This window comes from Acanthochromis polyacanthus, chromosome 1 (assembly GCF_021347895.1).
Source record: "Acanthochromis polyacanthus isolate Apoly-LR-REF ecotype Palm Island chromosome 1, KAUST_Apoly_ChrSc, whole genome shotgun sequence".
NCBI lineage: Eukaryota > Metazoa > Chordata > Actinopteri > Pomacentridae > Acanthochromis > Acanthochromis polyacanthus.
This window is the reverse complement of record NC_067113.1, coordinates 30,972,079-30,990,043: the sequence shown is the minus strand read 5'-3', so window position 1 is coordinate 30,990,043 and position 17,965 is coordinate 30,972,079. Positions and strand designations below refer to the sequence as shown.

At 37.5% G+C, this 17,965-nt stretch overlaps 1 protein-coding gene across 7 annotated transcripts in view; it reads right to left on the bottom strand.

Annotated features, from left to right (window-relative positions):
- Positions 1–17,965, bottom strand: part of dctn1b (dynactin 1b) — a 70,271-nt gene that overhangs the window by 24,942 nt on the left and 27,364 nt on the right. For 4 of the 7 annotated variants that reach the window (XM_022216846.2, XM_022216820.2, XM_022216827.2 and 1 more), the window contains exons 6-10: positions 9,271–9,288; positions 7,274–7,294; positions 5,799–5,975; positions 2,415–2,612; positions 930–1,134 (exon numbers count right to left, since the gene is read on the bottom strand). In XM_022216846.2, coding sequence (XP_022072538.2) covers positions 930–1,134; positions 2,415–2,612; positions 5,799–5,975; positions 7,274–7,294; positions 9,271–9,288 — 619 coding nt within the window. The remainder of the gene's footprint in view (positions 1–929; positions 1,135–2,414; positions 2,613–5,798; positions 5,976–7,273; positions 7,295–9,270; positions 9,289–17,965) is intronic. The other 3 variants (XM_022216837.2, XM_022216854.2, XM_022216863.2) reach the window with 2 other exon arrangements.

Below are 17,965 nucleotides of genomic sequence, written 5' to 3'. Positions count from 1 at the left end.
CAAACTGTTCTGTTTTTCAGGGGCTGGCTCTGACGGCTGTTAGCTCCACTTGCTAAAAAACCTCAGGATCAATACCTCGCCTCCATCCTGCTGCACTGATGGCTCATCTAATCACATTACAGGCCGTTACAGCACAGCTCAGTGAGGAAACACTGCTCCTAAATAAATTAAGACAGTAAATCGTGTTGCTTTTTTAAGCATTTGATTCCTCATTAGCTCGCAGTTTTATTTCATTCATACAGTGACAGACATGGAGTTTTCTGAGCTTGTTAGACAGGAAATTATTATTAAAAGTACTGATATGACAAGAATAACACGTCATATTACGAACAGTGTGTCAAACAGAGACTTAAATAAATATGCAGTGCACCTGTTTTGCAGTAAAGTTGTGCATTAAGACGATAGAAATCACAATAAGGGCAAAATGCAACATTTTAAGCTGATATCACAACATCACCAGATTTAAAAAAAAAGAAAATTACTTAAACTTAAGAACTTATCTAATCTTCCAGTATTACAGACTGCATCCACATAATAATAATAATATTATTAATAACTTTATTTGTATGGTACCTTTCAAAAACAAAGTTACAAAGTGCATTACATGAAAAAAAGCCAAATTAGACAAAAAAACCCAGATTTAAACAGATCCTAATCATGTGATAGAACTAGTGCTGTCAAACGATTAAAATTTTAAATCTGATTAATCACAGGGTTGCTGTGGATTAATTTTGATTCATCACCAAAAAAAATCATTCATTTTTAATCTATATTAGTCGCGTTTCATTTTGCATGGGCAAACAGACTCAAGTAAGAACGGAATAGATATTAACGTGTTTATTAAACACTGGAAGGAAAACAATAATCAGTTTTGGGCTTTTAATGACGTTCTTTCAGGTTCTAATGACGTCTTGTTAAACGTTCGGTACCTTTCTCCTCGATCTCGTGCTTCAGGATCTCCAGGTCCATGGTGAGTTCGTCCACTTTCTCCTTCAGGGAGTCGACCTCCAGCTGCAGAGACTCGGCTCTCTCCTCGGCCATCTCCTTGTCCAGCGTCGCCATCTCGATGGCGTCCGCCGTGTCCGACATCTCCTCCATGTAGCGCTCCTTCGCCTCCAGAGCTTCTCTGGCCTCCTGCGCACAGAAAAAAACACCTTCTGGATAGTTTTAAAGCTGAATTGAAGCCTTAAACTGTGCCGAGATTATTGTTTATTTAGTCAATTTGAGATTTAATTAGTGTCTGGTAGAGACGATGCAGTTTAAAAGTATCTCCAATATGGTCTAAAAATACAACTTTCATTCTTGTAAAATCGCAAAACACCACAGACAGGAGGTAAAATGAAATATTCTTAACAAAATATATAAATTGTGATGCTTAATTTAGAAAAGCAAACAAAAAAAACACTCAAATAAGCTTCTGCAGTCAATAATTTCCAGTTTTCAGGGATTTTAAATGTAAACTTTAAGTGGAAAATCGACAGTTTGAGGCAAAAAAGTAAACTCAAATGCACCAAATTTAACAGAAATAAAATGTCTCCTTGAAAAGTTCAGCAAAAATGAGACTTAAATCAGCAGCAGCAAGAAAAACAAATATATAATTCACTTTTTAAAGTTAATTCCTCATTTAAAGGCTGTAATATCCTTTATTTGTTCATATTTATGTCTAAATATGTTTGTTTTTCCTGCTGATGCCGATTAAAATGCAAATTAGGCCAAAAGTATAGACCTACAGATAGCAGAAGCTATGTTATCATTGTTATATTTAGTACATTGCTTTTAATTTATGCTTTTATTTATAAAAATGCAATTTTACTACTCTAAGCTTACATTTAAATCTCTAAAAACTCAATTTAAATATTAATCATTACTCTCATACTGGAAATTTATGACAAAATAAGCTAACTGTAGTTGTTTTTCCACTTATGTCTCACAATTTAGCGCTTTTGTTCAGACTATTTAATTTTATTCCCATGTCTATAGTGTTTTGTGTGGTTTTTTTAGAATAAAATATGTGTATTTTAACTATACTGTGAAAAGTTCTCTTTGGAGCACATCAGTTTAATGCTTTGTATTGGAACTATATTCAAAATGCATCAACTTTATCAAAATTTAAAGGACTAAAATAAGCAACAATCAACATAAAAGTGGGAAAATATGTCTTAAAGGATGATTTAAGAATCCATAAAAGGCCTGTTTGGGAAAAATTTGATTAGATTTGACTGACAGAATCTGCTGAGCACGACTTTTAGTTCAGTGTGAGCACCTAATTCTCCTTTCCTGTGGATTAAAATCAATATCTTAACATTTATTATTTCTCCCTAGCTTGTCCTCCCTCTACCCATCTTCACGTTCCCTGACGTGTCTCTGCAGCCATGTTGTGATTTAACATCCAACCGCCTCCTTCAGCTTCTCACCCTTTTAGCCTCCTTCAGCTGTTTCTGCAGCTCGGCCTGCTGCTCCTGCATCTTGTTCTTCCACTCCTGCAGCTGCTCCAGCTGGATCTTGTGCTTCTCCAGCTCCTTCAGCTTGGCTTTGTCCTCTGTTCGCTTCATCTTCAGGGTCTCCAGCTTCTCCTCCAGGTCCTTCACCTGAGCTCGCAGTGCCTCCTCCTCCTGCACCAGAGAGAAAAAGGTGAGATGTAACAAGTTTTAGCTTCATGTTTCTACTAAGAGACGCTGAAATAATCACATTTTTTAACAGTAAAATCACTCAAACACACTCTGTTGCGTCTATTCTTTAATATTTCTCTAATAAAAGCAACCGATCAGGGTTAAATCTCCCTCTGTGGTGGTGGAACTTTCATCTTTTCATGCCTCACGAAGATTTAATTTAAGAATCCACCTGTGGAGACGAGAACACACACTAACAACACACCTGATCGTGCTCACAACGTGTCAGAAAAATTATTCAATCGTGCAGCAGCTCACACCAATTAAAAGGCGTCACACCCTTCGGCAGCTCGTTAAAACGTTAGTGAGAGAAAACAACACTTCAGAGCAGAAACATCAAAATCACACCACGCCAGTGCACCTGTGTTTCCATGGCGACGTCCTCCTGAGGGCAAAAAGCATGAATGAGGACGCCTTAAAAGTAAACTCTGACTTTTACCAAATGTTAAAGTAATAATCTCTGACATTTAAAAACGCGTCAATGTGCTTGTTGATCCTCGACGGCTCGACTGAAACACAGAAATTCAACCTGCGAGTCCGAATAATGAGTAAGTTCATGGACAATTAAGGAACTTTAGTAATTTAAATCGATCAGGCTTAATTAAACTGGACTCGGGAACTTGTCAGCTTCATTTTGGAGAGAAACCAAACTGTTCATTTTCTCTTTATGTCCAGTTGAGAACATTTTTTTAAAAGTCTGTTCCACAAAAAAGTCTGCTCCTCTCATGTCTGGTAGATATGTCTGTGAAAAATCACCTGGAAATGATCAATTTTTCAGTTTTAAAAGCAGTAAAAACCAACATAATCATAACAAAAACTATTATTTGGAGGAATCTCTAACTAGAACTAAAACAAATAATCAATTAATCAATCATTTATTATTATTTTAGTTATCGAATGTAATTTTGCAAGTAAAATGTTTCGTTTTATCTCCAGTTAAAGAAGTTTATTTTGAAAAATCTGCTGCACAACATATGCTCAGGTCTGGTCGATCTTTTCTGAGGAAAGGCACCAGAAGATGATTCATTTATTATTTTTTAAAGCGGTAAAAACATCCAAATCAACAAACTTACATAGTTAATGAGCAATCACTTATATAAATATCTGTGTATATATTTTTAATAATACATATTTAAAATTTTGAGCTAACGTGAGATTATTTAATTTCAGTCTAAGTCAAGTTTTTAGGGAAAAAAAATATTTCACCGATGACACCATGTTGTATATCTCACTACTCTTAAATGCATTCAGCACAATTAATCAACATAATTACAACGAAAACTAATATTTGAGGGAATCTGTGAACTAGAACTTAACCCTTTAAGCTTCAGTGTACCGCCGGCGGTACACCTACTAATTTGCATAGGAATTTCAAGAATGTCCGACGGGTGCAAACGCGCTTATACAAACACTATACACCGATGGAAAGCTTAGATTCTCATGAATCCGCCGGTATAAACCACTTTCAGATGCGATTACCACAGCGGGTGAGAAAAACACATTTGTCCGACAAAAACAAATATCCATCCATCCGTTCTCTATACACGGCTTTAACGCACACAGCGCGACTCACATTTCCGGGTTTATTATTACACACAAAAAAAAAGATTCCACAAAAAACGGCCATAATCCAACCTTTTACATCCAGATGACACAAGCCAGTAAACTATTTTGTCCAAAACATGTCCTGAAGTCGTATAAAATCCCCGAATCGGTCGTTTTCAAGGAAATGCACCTCCCGATGCGCGTCCAATATTCCCCGTATTTTTCGTAATTTTTTTTTATTTAAAAATAGAATATTAGCGATTTTTTGTACTGAAAACGGCTGGAATTGACTGAAGCTTAAAGGGTTAAGCAATTAATCATTAGTTGCCAGAAAATTAATCTCTAATCATTTTAATTACTGACTGTAATTTTTCAAGCTAAAAAAATATTTTTTTATCTCCAATTAAAGACTTCTAAAAAAAATCTGCTGCACAACATATAGCCATGTCTGGTCAATCTTATCAGGGAAAAATCCCCTTAAAAATGATTAATTTAATATTTTTTAAGCAGTCAAAAAAATCCAAATTAGTAGTCACTCATTAATTATGTAAATTAAAACATTTTAAAATCAAATATAATGTGATTATCTCTTTTCAGTCCACTAATACTAAAGTAAACGAACCAAAATAAAAACATTTTCACAGATGACACCAGGCTGTATGTGAACAATTTATCAGCATAATTTAGACAAAAAATAGTATTTGAGGTATTCTGTAAAATAGAACTGGAGCAAATAATCAATGAATTCATGATCAGAAAATTAATCTGCAATCATTTTGATGACCAATTTTAATTTTTCAAGCAGACAAGCTTCAAAAATCAGTGAGTCTACTATTTTAATAATCAATTTGAGTCATTTTTTAACATAAAAAGTCTAAATCCTCTGATTCCAGCTTTGTAAATGTGAATATTTTCAGCTTTGTTTCCTCCTCTGTGACCCTAAAGTTGTCATTGTTGGGCTTTAGGATACAGATTGATATTTTCCACCATTTTTCTAACATTTGTACCAATAAACTGCTTTAATAATCACGAGAATTCTGAACAAATTAACCTACAATGTGAATATTCGTTAGTTGCAACCCTGCACAGAAATCATAACGAGCATTTTTGACTTTCTGCCATTTTAACTGAATCATTAGTTTGATATCAGAGTTTCTCTTTTATCTACATTTATTTTAAATTTATCATAATTCAACGTGTCGCCTTTCATTTTCCTACAAACCTGAGCATGAATGAACGAAAGAATCACAAAAACGCTGGTGTCAACATGATAAATTTAACCAAAGATGACGGGTTTCTCTTTTAATTTAGAGGAATTCCCGTTGGAGAATCAAAGACTTCAGCTCAGGCCTCGGGCTCCTTTCTAATTCAATGGAAACTGACAGCTGTGTCAAAAAAACACGTCTATTTGGAGGAGCGATGACAAGAAGACGTCACGTTTGATTTTACTTCCGTCTTCTGATCCTGCTGCGTTAGAATAACCTTTTATTCCTGATTATATGAAGTGTAATTATGCTGTTTTCAAACATGAAATATTCCGGTTTCTACACTCTGAAGGCTCGGCTGCAGTGATGTGAATCTGACCTTGCTGGGGACGGGGGCTGGAGGGTTTCCAGGGGAGTGCAGGGTGGGGATGACCGGAGCAGCCAGCGGGGTTTGGGCCGGCGTGCTGGGTTCACTGCTGCTCATCTCCCCGGCCGAGGCCGAAGCCGAGCCGGACGCCGCCCCCTTTCCTCCGGTGCCGGCAGGTCGGCTGGGCTGCTGCAGGAAAAAAGATGAAAAAAATGGGAAAAATGACAACGTTTCTTTGTAGAAAAAAAAAAGGAAAAAAACAAGATGAAAGTGGAAAAAAGCGGCAAAAAAAGATCCCATTGTGTGTAAATCATTGCTGAATGATTAAAATAAAGGTGACTAGTTTTAATCTCAAATTATTACATTTTTTTTTAACAATTTCTGCTCAACCACGTGTGATTTTATTTACATTTCTAGACCACAAAATTTAGATATTTACAGAGATATTCGTAAAAATTTTAGCTTAACATATAAAAGACTTTGCCTGTCGATCCACTTCCAGGACATTATTTTTGCGGAGTGAAATTTCAGAATTTTTGAACAATTATTAAAAATAAAAAAGCCTGACATTTATTTCTCACGTCATTGATTTTACACTCTGTTTGGATCAATCTGCGCAGCAATATTTTTGTGGTACAACTTCCTGCTCAGTTATTAAAGTTCAACAAAATAATAATCACATTTAGCATCTCTATAGATATTAAAATAAGAAGCTTTTTGTTTATAGTATTGTAGAGCATGCCTTTTAGAGTCCATCCACCATGAATAATTAATCAATTTCTAACCAAAATCACAGTTTGAAACAATGGAATTAACATTACATCCTAACTTATGTCGTTTGCTTCCTTCTAAAACTAACAAGCCATTTGATAGTTGTCTAGGAGTCTAACTATTAAACCCCATTAACTTCATCTTTTATTCTATTGTGTCTTTTCTTTTTCTTTATTTTATGGTGTTAATGTTCAAAAATGTCATTTAGTCATCGTTTTTATGTCTTACGAGTTGCTGTTAATAATTAAACAACACTTTGGTTGAACTTGTGCTGATTTAAAGGTGCTGTACCAGTAAATTAACTCGACTTGGTTTTTGTTTGTTGCATTTCCATTCAACCTCCATGATGAATCAAGACCCTGAATGCAAAACTGCAACTGAAAAAGACTCAAAATTACATGAAATTAAAGGAATTAATGTGGTGAAGCTTCTCTGGAAGTGAAAGAGAATTGTAAAACATAAAACACCAATGATAATTTGTGGAACTGTGGATAAATACTTAAAACTAATGACATAACATAGAGAATGTAGTGCTTAAAAAGCGGAAAAATAATAAGAAAATGAAGCGACATGAGGAGATCTAGATGCATCAGGTGGAAAGACATGTGTGCTGTTAAGCCAAAATGTGAATCCTGTTAATAAAACGTAATTAATGTGACAAATCACACACGGAAAATGATGCAAACTGAAGCCCTGACGAGGAAAACTGGGCTCACCTTGGGCCTTCTGGCCGTGGTCTGAGGAGAAAAGGGAGGAAAGAAGGAGGAAGAGGAGGAGGAGGAGGAGGTCAAAGGGTAGCAGGAGAGGAAGAGGAGGGAAGGAAACAAACATCCAGGGTTAGTGATTCGAGGCATATCAAACGGGAAAATCACAGACAAAAAGGACGGAATGGGAGGATGAGTGCAAGCTGAACGTCCTCCTTGGTTCTCATGGAGCTCCTCTAATGATCTCTTTTGTCCTCGCTGCTCTCTGAGGCCTCACCGCTTCCTCACACGTGACCCAAAACCTCGACAACAACACCGACACTGTGGCTGGTACCGCTGCGTCCTCACTGACCGCTTTGTGTCCCGACCCGCCTCATCCGAGCCCGGTTCTGTGGCACCACGTCCACATTAGAGCCTGTTTTACTGGTAGATCAGGAGGGTTTGAATCTGACCCCTCAAGTGCCTCCAAAAAAGTGGAGAAACGCACAATATTTTTATATATTTTGTGGATAAGTAACAGCAATACTATATCTACTAAAACAACTCAGCTTTGGTTGATCTTTCTGCATTAACTGATATGTTTCTGTACATACTTCTAATCCACTAAAACCTCCACAAATCTGTAGAAATCCTAATTCTCATTTCCAAATATAATCTACATTTTCTTCCCCAAGTTTGCACAAATGCAAAACTAATTACTAAATGCAATCCGACACTCGATAAACGTTAAATTTAATGATGTGTGAAGAGAATTAAAGTTTTTTCTTGGCATTGCACTTATGCAAAAAAGGTTCCAAATCAAGAAATACTCAATTAACAATGAAGCAAAACTGAGAAAAGCAGCTAGTATTTAGCAAAAATAGCACTATTATCACTTTTTTCTAATATCTTTCATCTCCTACTTATTTCCTAGAAAGCATCCTGGAAGAAACAGCGCAGTTTAATTAAAAACAATTCATTGTTTCCAGCTTTGGTTGATTTTTCTGCATTAACTGATATGTTATTAGTTTATGAAACGCAAAAATAATAGGTAGCTTGTGCAAAAAAGGTTCAAAATCCAAACATATTCAGTAAACAATGATGTTAAACTGAGAAAAGCAGCTAATATTTAGCAAAAAATAGCATTATTATCTCTTTTGTTTCTAATATCTTTCATCTCCTACTTATTTCCTAGAAAGTTCCTGGAAGTAACGGTGCAATTAATTAAAAATTCAAGGAAAACTGAGGCAAAAAATGCTACGTTTACGTCAATTAATCATGTATTATTAACAGAAAGTTGCTGTATGCTTGAGTGGAAACATATTGTGCATTTTTTCAGACTAAATAAGGAAAAACTACCCAATTCTTCAGAGGAATCAATGTAGGATAAAATTCTGAGGCTTTCAGGAGAAGCTAAATTAACCTAAATATCATTACGTTTTGGAGAAACTCTGCCTGCTTGGGAGGATCATGTAATATGATTAAAAGCACAAAATAAGATTGTTGCACCTCCATATTTAAGCAGATCTATGATGCTTTCCCTTCACTGTGTGGTAATAAAACTAGACGGATGCTTTCTAACACATTTCTGCAAGACGATCTCCCTCCTGCACAGCGACCTCCTCCCTCGGCTGGAGCTCGGCCGTCGCTCTGCCCAGTTATCGCTGCTCTTTATTGGATTAGAGGCGCACCATTCAGCAGAAATCAGCCCGAGCTAAACAGCTGTACTAAAGCACAGCTGACAGCCACAGTGTCGAGCTCTAGACCCCAGAACAAGCTGTACTGAAACCGCCAGAGAGTGATTCTGCACGATGAGGCGACACAACTGAGCATGAAATAATTCTGCAATAAAAAAAAAACAAGCCACCACATAGCAGTGAGGGAACGCTGCTGGGAATATCAAGGGTGGGAGAGGGGAGGGAAAAAAAAGGGGACGAAACTTCTGAGTGTGACCTCTGCCAGCAACAACAACACAAAAAATAAAAGGATGACAACATCAGATGAATGAGGATCGTGTGGAGTTTCTGTACCTTCCGGGGTGCAGGAGTCTGTCTCATCATATTTGCAAGAGAAGAAGAAGAAGAAGAAGACAAACAACACAGTCACCACACACACACACACACACACAGAGGAGGTGATACAACAGGATCCACACAAACAGTCGGACAGGCAGCGGTTCAGGCCGGGAAGCTGCAGTGGTGCAAATGGCCGCGGCGATTTATTCCCAGAATCCCCTCCCTCGTCCTCCCGCTGTCGTCCTCCTTTATGTCCTCCTTCTCGGCTCCTCTCATAATCCGCTCGCCCTTTTCGCTGCCTCCCTTTTCGCTGCCTCCGTTCAGGACTCTGACATCCTGCCGCCGACCTGCTACACTGGAGACGCCTCTCCTCCCTCCCCTCTCTCCTCCCTCCTCGCTCTGCTTATTGTGATTTGTCGGCCCAGCCAATGCCCTGCTCCTGCATTACATCACTGAGTTACCCTCCTCCTCCTCCTCCTCCCTCCTCTTCCTCACCCACTCAGCGCCACAGACAGACAGCGGAGGGGTGAGGCAGTGATTGTGGACCGACAGGGGAGGATGTGAGACAGACGGAGGCGGAGCCGAGGACAGAGGTGAGAGGCGACGACCGGCGGCGACGCTGATGCAAGCCTCCGCTGTCTCCTAGCAACCAGGAGGATCCTCCAATGAATGGGCTCGTGAATGCGAGACTGATGACAACAAAAGAGGAGAACCTGATCTGGTTCATTAAGCAGCTAAAAAAATAATTAAGTTTTAACTGCTCAGAAATACATTCTCCAGAGGAAAAAAATCTGGCAGCAAGAGTGCTACAAAAAAAATGTACAAAATGGTACAATAGTTTGTTTAAAAATGTAAAAACTGTGAAAATACTGTCAAATATCTGTAAAATAATAAAGATAAAATAACTACTTGTATTTGATGTGGACATTATTCACAGCATTCTGTGAATTTATGAAATATCTGTAAATTAACAAAACAGGAAAAATCTGAAAAAACAACGCTATAATTATATACTTAGTATAATTAATTTTCCTTTCACATAGCAGTAAAATACCAGTAAAATATTTATATTTATGCTCATTTACACACAATAAAAATTGTGTCATTTTACATTCAAATGTTGCAAAAGAACAAATTATCTTTTGTGAAACACACATTTTTGATGTGGATGTTGTTTAGTTTGGGCCTTTCCATAGTTAACCTGTAATTTAATGCTTTTTACTCATCTGTAATTCTTCTTTATTAAGTGTTTTAAAATAATTTATGTTGCTCAAGGTTTTTGAATTGTACTAAAAAAAAAAGAAGACGGTGAAAATCTGCCGAAAAATAAATTATAAACAACAGAAAGCTGTAAAATAATGTCAACCAGTAGAATGGTTACATTTTCAGCTGTTTTAAAAACACTGAAACTACAATTTTATGGTCACACAAACTACTAACAGATTTTTTTTAAATGGACATAATTTACAGTTCTGGCCTTTTACAGTTAACGTAAATTAATACTTTAATTTAGATTTTACTGGTCTGTAATTCCTCAGTTTAACAAAAACATGGAAAATCTCTGAAACAGCAGCAATAAGTTGATCAAAAAATTATGCTACAACCTATTTTACAGTGTACTTTTCTGTATTTAAACTGGACAGTTCCGTTCTGTCAACAAATCTGACTAGAAAAGCTCAGAATCGACCATGTGTTGCTCTCTAAGTTCTGTCTGATCGTCAGACGGTAAAAAAGCTTCTGAAACTCTTCACTGAGTCAAAAGAAAACAAAGAATTTTTCACACAGATTCTTCTATTTCTGCTACATTTCATATCGACAAATACAGTTTGTGCGGCACAAAGGAAAGCTTTTCAGGAATTTTTTTTTTTAAATGTGCAGGTATTTCATTTTTTCAGTGACGGTTTTTCATCTCGCCTTTGAGTGCCGCCGTTCACAAAAGCTGCAAACGCTTTCAGATTGGTCCTTGCACAGATTGTAAATCTTTACAAACAGCTCACAAATATAAAATTGTATTCCTTTTTCAAAAATAGGCCAAATAGTAAAACATCACTGTACTATAGCTTTTACTACAAAACACACTGTAAAACTGAAAATATCCCATGAAAAAAGATAATTGGCTGCAAGGTACCAGAAAATTTACTAAAAAAAACAGTAAAAATAAGGCAGCAATGTGATTGAAAAAAATGTTAAAAACAGTAAAATACAGAATTGTGACTATAATTGCAAATATCTGCAAAATAATTACATTTTTGGCTGATTTAATACAATAAAATGGTGTCATTTTAGGGTTAAACGTTGAAAAAGAACCAACTACAGTTTCTAAAAATACAGATTTTTGATGTTGCTGTTTACAGTTTTGTTTTCTAGTCAATACAGAATAGAATATCCTTCATCAGTAAATCTACAGCATCTCAAATCTCAGTTAAACTACTCATTTGGTCTGTAAAGCACCAGAAAACAGTAGAAAACGCAAATGCAAAACATTATATAGGGAAAAGTGACTAAATCTATTGTCTTTGCCTGACAAATAGTCCAAAAAGCCACCAAATAATAAGCTTTTTATGATGAAAAAGCAAGAAAAGCTGCAAATTTTCACTTTTTTTTCAATTTTTGCTTTAAAAATGTGCCATTAAACAATTATCCTACTGGTTGTTGATGAGTTTTCTGCAGACTGTGTCATTAAATATACAAATAATCGTTGGGATCTGATCTATTTTGGCGAAACAGGAGCAAAAGTTCTTTCACTTAAATATTAATATGAAGCCCCTGATGGTTAATTTACAGTCCAAGATATAAAAGCAACACCTGGCATATTATTATTGTCAAGTCAAACTGGAAGGAGCTGAAAACTCAAAGAAGGAGAAGCATTTACACACAGGTGTTACACTCAGCGGGGGCGGAGCCAATCTGCAGCTGCAGGTTTGCCACCTGCGGCATGAAAGGGGACATAGCACTGAGGAGGAACTGAGAATGAATGACCGCGTTTAAACAAAGTGGCCTGTTTGGAAAAGCGTCACGATCTGCGGCTAACTGTGCAGGACCGCTTTCATCTACAAAATCCGGGTTGCAGCCGGTAAGAGCAGAATTATGAAGGCTCTAAGAGACTGCCGCTGTTAGCATTAGCCACGGAGATCGGCGTCAGCCACGAGCGGCTTGCTGTCAACTTTCTTGTCTGTACGCCAAGAATTGTCTTGAGTTTTGTAATCGTTCAGTTGAAAATAAGATTGCAGGCTAATTGGTGCTAATTAGAGGGTTTCCAGCTAAGACCAGTTAATTCATCCTGTTTGTAATGGTGGGTGTGTACTATGCACATTGATTGCATCTGGAACTTTAAAAGTCACTTTAGGCACTTTAAATAATTTTAAAAACATGAAGTAAAAAGTATAAAATGGTTAAGAAATTGATAAAAAATGCTAAGAGTAATTTGCTAAAATGTGACTTAAAATCAACTCTTTAAAATGCAGATGAATTCTTGTGTGGTATAGGATTAGGTTTGTGGCTTTAGTTTATGTGGTGTTGAGGCTGACAAACATAAATCGAGTGGAGTAGCATTTGCCAATGTGGTGAAAATGTTCAAAAGGAATGGCTGTTACTATTTGCTGAATGCAGTAATGTGAACATTGTTCTTTTGTGTTTTGCTTAAAGGCTTTTCACCTTAACCCATCAACTAAACATATCAACTTATGGAGGTTGCCACCTCTGTATCCCATGAATTTGCGACCACTGCAAAATGAAAGAGGGGAAGAAAGAAAACAACTGTCTGATTCATGAGTGGAGCCCTGCTCAAACCCTGGGTAGATGAAACTGCACACAAACTCTCAGAAAAATCATAATGATAATCACCCGTCATTGAAAGTGGGAGGATACTTGACAATTATCCTGATCATACCTTATTTATTTAACTGTATTATTCCACTAGAAAAGCAGAAATAATCTGTGGTCTCAAATGAAGCAACTATAAATGTAAAAGGTCAACTAATTTCTAAGGTTTTGCAGTAAATTTCTTCTGGAAAAAAGTCATATTTGTTCCACCATAGTGCGATAAAAATGCATTATTATTACAGCCAGAGCTAAGATTTGAGCTTTAAAATGAACACTGATTGTAGAAAAGGGAGTTTTAAGTGTTAAGTGATTTAATAGGTCATTCGCTCCTAAAAAGAGGCATTTAAGTCGCTATCATAATATCTTCCTCAGCTCCACTAATCTCCTTCTCTGCAGCAACAGCTCAGCAGGAACAGAGAGGGAAGTAAGAGGATTAATTCAATGGGGATACTCTGATTAGCTGTGAGCTTTAAACCTGAAATACTCTCACGACACGGACGTAAACATGGGCAGAAGTCATACGAGACGACACTCGAAGAGGTGATGGTAAACAAACAGCGTAAAGTTTCACGTGTGATGTGAGAATTAAGCTGACGATGGGAAAGAAAAAACATTTATTCTGAGGGAAATTTAAGGCAACAGGCTGGTGGAGCAGAAAAAAAACAGTTTATGTATCCATTACAGAGCAGCTGAGGGGAATCTGTCCTGATAAAATATTAAACGTCTTTTCTGTGTAATCGCTCACTTTCTCGGCCTAAGTGCTGCCCTGAGAGGCCGACAGCCAGAGAGGATGCTGGGTAATGGTTGGAGATGTATCGGGTTTCTGCTTTCCTAGCAGACACAGGGAGGATCGCTGCCTCCGAGGTCAGCGCGATGAGGCTTCAACAGGACAAAAACGGATAAAATTACTGTCCAGGAAGCATTATTGTCGTATAACCCGACAGGCTTGGCTTGATCTTCCTGGATGAAATGGAAAAATACGTGACAGATGCGATGCTCAGACTGCAGTGCAAACATCATTGTAAAAAGTTTAAAGAGTCGTAGTACATTGATTATTATTTTTTTGCCTAAAAAAAGGGATAAAATTACTGTCCAGGAAGCATTAAAAGGTGCCTAACTCGACACGCTGGGCTCGGACTGGCTGCACAAAACGTCAAAATATGAGGAAAACGTGATGCTCAGACCAACTGCAGTGCAAACATCTTCGTAACAAGCTAAAGAAGTCGTATTTAAATGTTCAGTATAAAGGGGACAAAATTACTGTCCAGGAAGCATTATTGGGGCATAACTCGACATATTTGGCTTGATCTGGACACGCAAAACAGCAAAAAGATGTGATGCTAAGTAGGCATGGGCCGGTTACCAGTTTTAAGGTATACCACGGTATGAAAAAGTCAAGGTTTCAAAATCACTAAAATTTTCCGTCATACCGTTCCTGCGGTATGAGCGTTTTTTTTAATGTGACGTCTCATCAGGGAGAAAGTAGAGGTCCCTCACGCTGTGTGAAGCTGCAGCCTAAAGCGCCCCTCCCCCCGCTCACCTGCGCTTGTTGTGAGTGACAAGCAGGCAGCTCTGCAGGCTGTGTGATGGCTGAAGGAGGCGAGCCCCCGGAACTTTTTCCGCCGTCCAAGCGGACTAAGTCGGCTGTTTGGGAATACTTCGGCTACTGTAAAAAGCCAGACGGCCACGGCTTGGAGGAAGAAGGTTGCCCGACGTGCAAAACGTGCTTGAGGACAGTGGCAGCCCGAGGAGGCAATACATCGAATATGATAGCGCATCTACGGGGCACCACCCATCGCTGTATGCTAAATTAAAGGTGCTGTCTTGAAATGAACGAGCGTATTAGCGTCTGACATTAGTGAAATGAGCTTGTTACCGAGGCAGATATGGTAACTACCATATGTTATCTTTTCTTCATCTCTATCTTTTAGTAACTTTTTTTATATTTTAACTGAGGCAGATACGGTAACTAGCTTGCTAAGGATTTATCTTAGCATGCTAGTTACCATATCTGCCTTAGTAAAAAAAAAAAAAGTTATCCACAACTTTTTTCTTTCATCAATCTTTATTGCTAAGATGGATAACAGCTAGTTTACTCTCTAACATTTTAGAGCTGCAATCATAATACCGTGAAACCGTGATATTTTTGCCTAAGGTTATCATACCGTCAGAATCTCATACCGGCCCATGCCTAACGCTAAGACTTGTAGGCATCAAACAGACCGCAAAACATCACAGTAAGAAGTTTCAAAAAGTCGTGTTGTTGAAATTTTCTGCATCTCAGCAATTTCCAGTGAGAATGACAAAGATATGTCCCTCTAACTTTTACATTTAACAAGCATGAGGGATGTCCGGATTAAGTTTTTGTTTTTGCGTCATTTCATATATAGTCTCTGTCGATACCATTTTCTAACATAATACACACCTCAAGTATTGCTGTAGTAACTGGCTGAGCCTCCTACTATTTAATATTGCAGTGATTAAAGGAGGTAGTCACTTCCATGTTAGCAAGCAGAGAGCACTGGCAGTTTAGTTAATGAACGAGCACCGTGACAAAGACTTGTATGACACTTATTGACCTACAGTCAGGGAACCAAAGTTAACCCTTTAAGCTTCAGTCAATTCCAGCCGTTTTCAGTACAAAAAAATGGCTAATATTCTATTTTTAAATTAAAAAAATACGAAAAATACGGGGAATATTGGACGGGCATCACGAGGTGCATTTCCTTGAAAATGACCGATTCGGGGATTTTATACGACTTCAGGACATGTTTTGGACAAAATAGTTTACTGGCTTGTGTCGTCTGGATGTAAAAGGTTGGATTATGGCCGTTTTTTGTGGAATCTTTTTTTTTGTGTGTAGTAATGAACCCGGAAATGTGAGTCGCGCTGTGTGCGTTGAAGCCGTGTATAGAGAACGGATGGATGAATATTCGTTTTTGTCGGACAAATGTGTTTTTCTCACCCGCTGTGGTAATCGCATCTGAAAGTGGTTTATACCGGCGGATTCATGAGAATCTAAGCTTTCCATCGGCGTATAGTGTTTGTATAATCGTGTTTGCAGCCGTCGGACATTCTTGAAATTCCTATGCAAATTAGTAGGTGTACCGCCGGCGGTACACCTACGACGCACTGAAGCGTAAAGGGTTAAATTATGCAGGGACAGATTAGGGCAATAATCCTACATCAGAAAAAAGTGGAACAGCTTAAGAATCTTTTCTTTTTCCACGTGTGACAACAGATTTAAATAATGAATTGGGTATAGAGTTTACGTCGATACTGATCACCTCGACTGACCTCCAGAGATCCTTAGTAAATGTCTTTCCACTGCAAGAAGTCATTGTAGGCACAAGGTGACGTGAACATTTACAGGAACAGGCAAGTAATCGATTCTTTTAGTCCATTTCCAGATTTGACCATGTCATTAGCAATGACTGCTTTCAAAGAACAAAAACAGTAGTTAATGGATGTAACTTTAGTTCTACGAGCACATAGGAAATAGAAACATGGAGGTTTGTTCGTCAAAATGGTGACTTATGTTTTAAAATGCCAAAGTTAGACAGGAGACAACTACTACTACTCAAGAAAGACATTGATAAGGCAGAAAAATGCCGTTATTGTACTCTATAACTTTAACCAACCAGCATTAAGCCCCACACAGCAATTCTTTCAGGGCCACTCACAAGTAATCCTGGATTAAGTACTTTTTTCTTCCCTAAAACTAGTGCTGTGTAATCATTTCTGCACTTATTCCTCATTATCTCCCATATTTCGTCTGCTTTTTAAACTGCTAACCATAGACTGTATCCAGAAGTTGAATGTAGCCACCATGACATCACTTATTGGTTTGTGGACTACCATTTTGACGCTTTGATTTTTAGGATTTGGTTTATTGAAACATGTGATGGATCTAACTGAAAAACCCAGGACACTACACATGCAACCTAAACTATACCCTGCATTTTCGTCTATTTTCCTCTAAACAGAATCATAATTTACAAATTGAACATCATGCTGTATTGAAGGAGACTTAAAACTAGCAACTGAAACCACAAACTCATTAGGAAAATGCTGATTGAAGAAACAAACCAACTAAGAAACAGTCTCTTTTTTTTTAATCGATTCTATACAATCTGACTTCTGAGGAGTCTCCCCCTGGTGGCTGTTAGAAAGAATGTAAGTTTAAATAACTTCACTTTCCGGACATGGAGATCACTGTGAAGTCAGCTTACCATTTGGTGATCAAATTACACAGACTACAACATACTGCAATGACAGATTTCGAAACAGGTAAATAAATTGATTTAACTCTTTTATGAACAAAGGAACATTTACTATAAATATATATTTAGCTGAAATATACAAAGCCCTCTGATGTTCAATTTTAGAAATAGAAATAAGAAAAAAAAACTTAAACTTTAGGCGTTATTACTATGAATTACTGCCGGTGCTGTAAAGAATGACACTGCAAAATAGAAATATGCTATAAAAAGGCTCCTATAACATAAAAAGGCATAAAAACAAATTGGTCTTCTTAATTTAAATGAGTATTTTTGCATTATTTTATCTTGTATTAGATGCATTCGTATTTTATTCATATTTAGTCCTATTAATTGATTAAGAACTGAATACTTCATAGAGAATGGCATTTTTTTGTTCATTAAAGGTTTATAAGGAGGCAAAAACGTTAAATTGCAACTGGTTTCCTTTGGATTTAGTGTAATTCATGCATACTTTTGTCTTTTCTGTAAACTGTCAAATGTTTCCACATTTGAAAGCTCGGTTATATCCAGACTGAACATTTAGGCGTTGTGGTTCAAAGTTCCCCCGCAATGTTGGAAGTCAGCCTGTCGTTGAGGAGACGCAGCGCAGACGGACGATAAAGCAG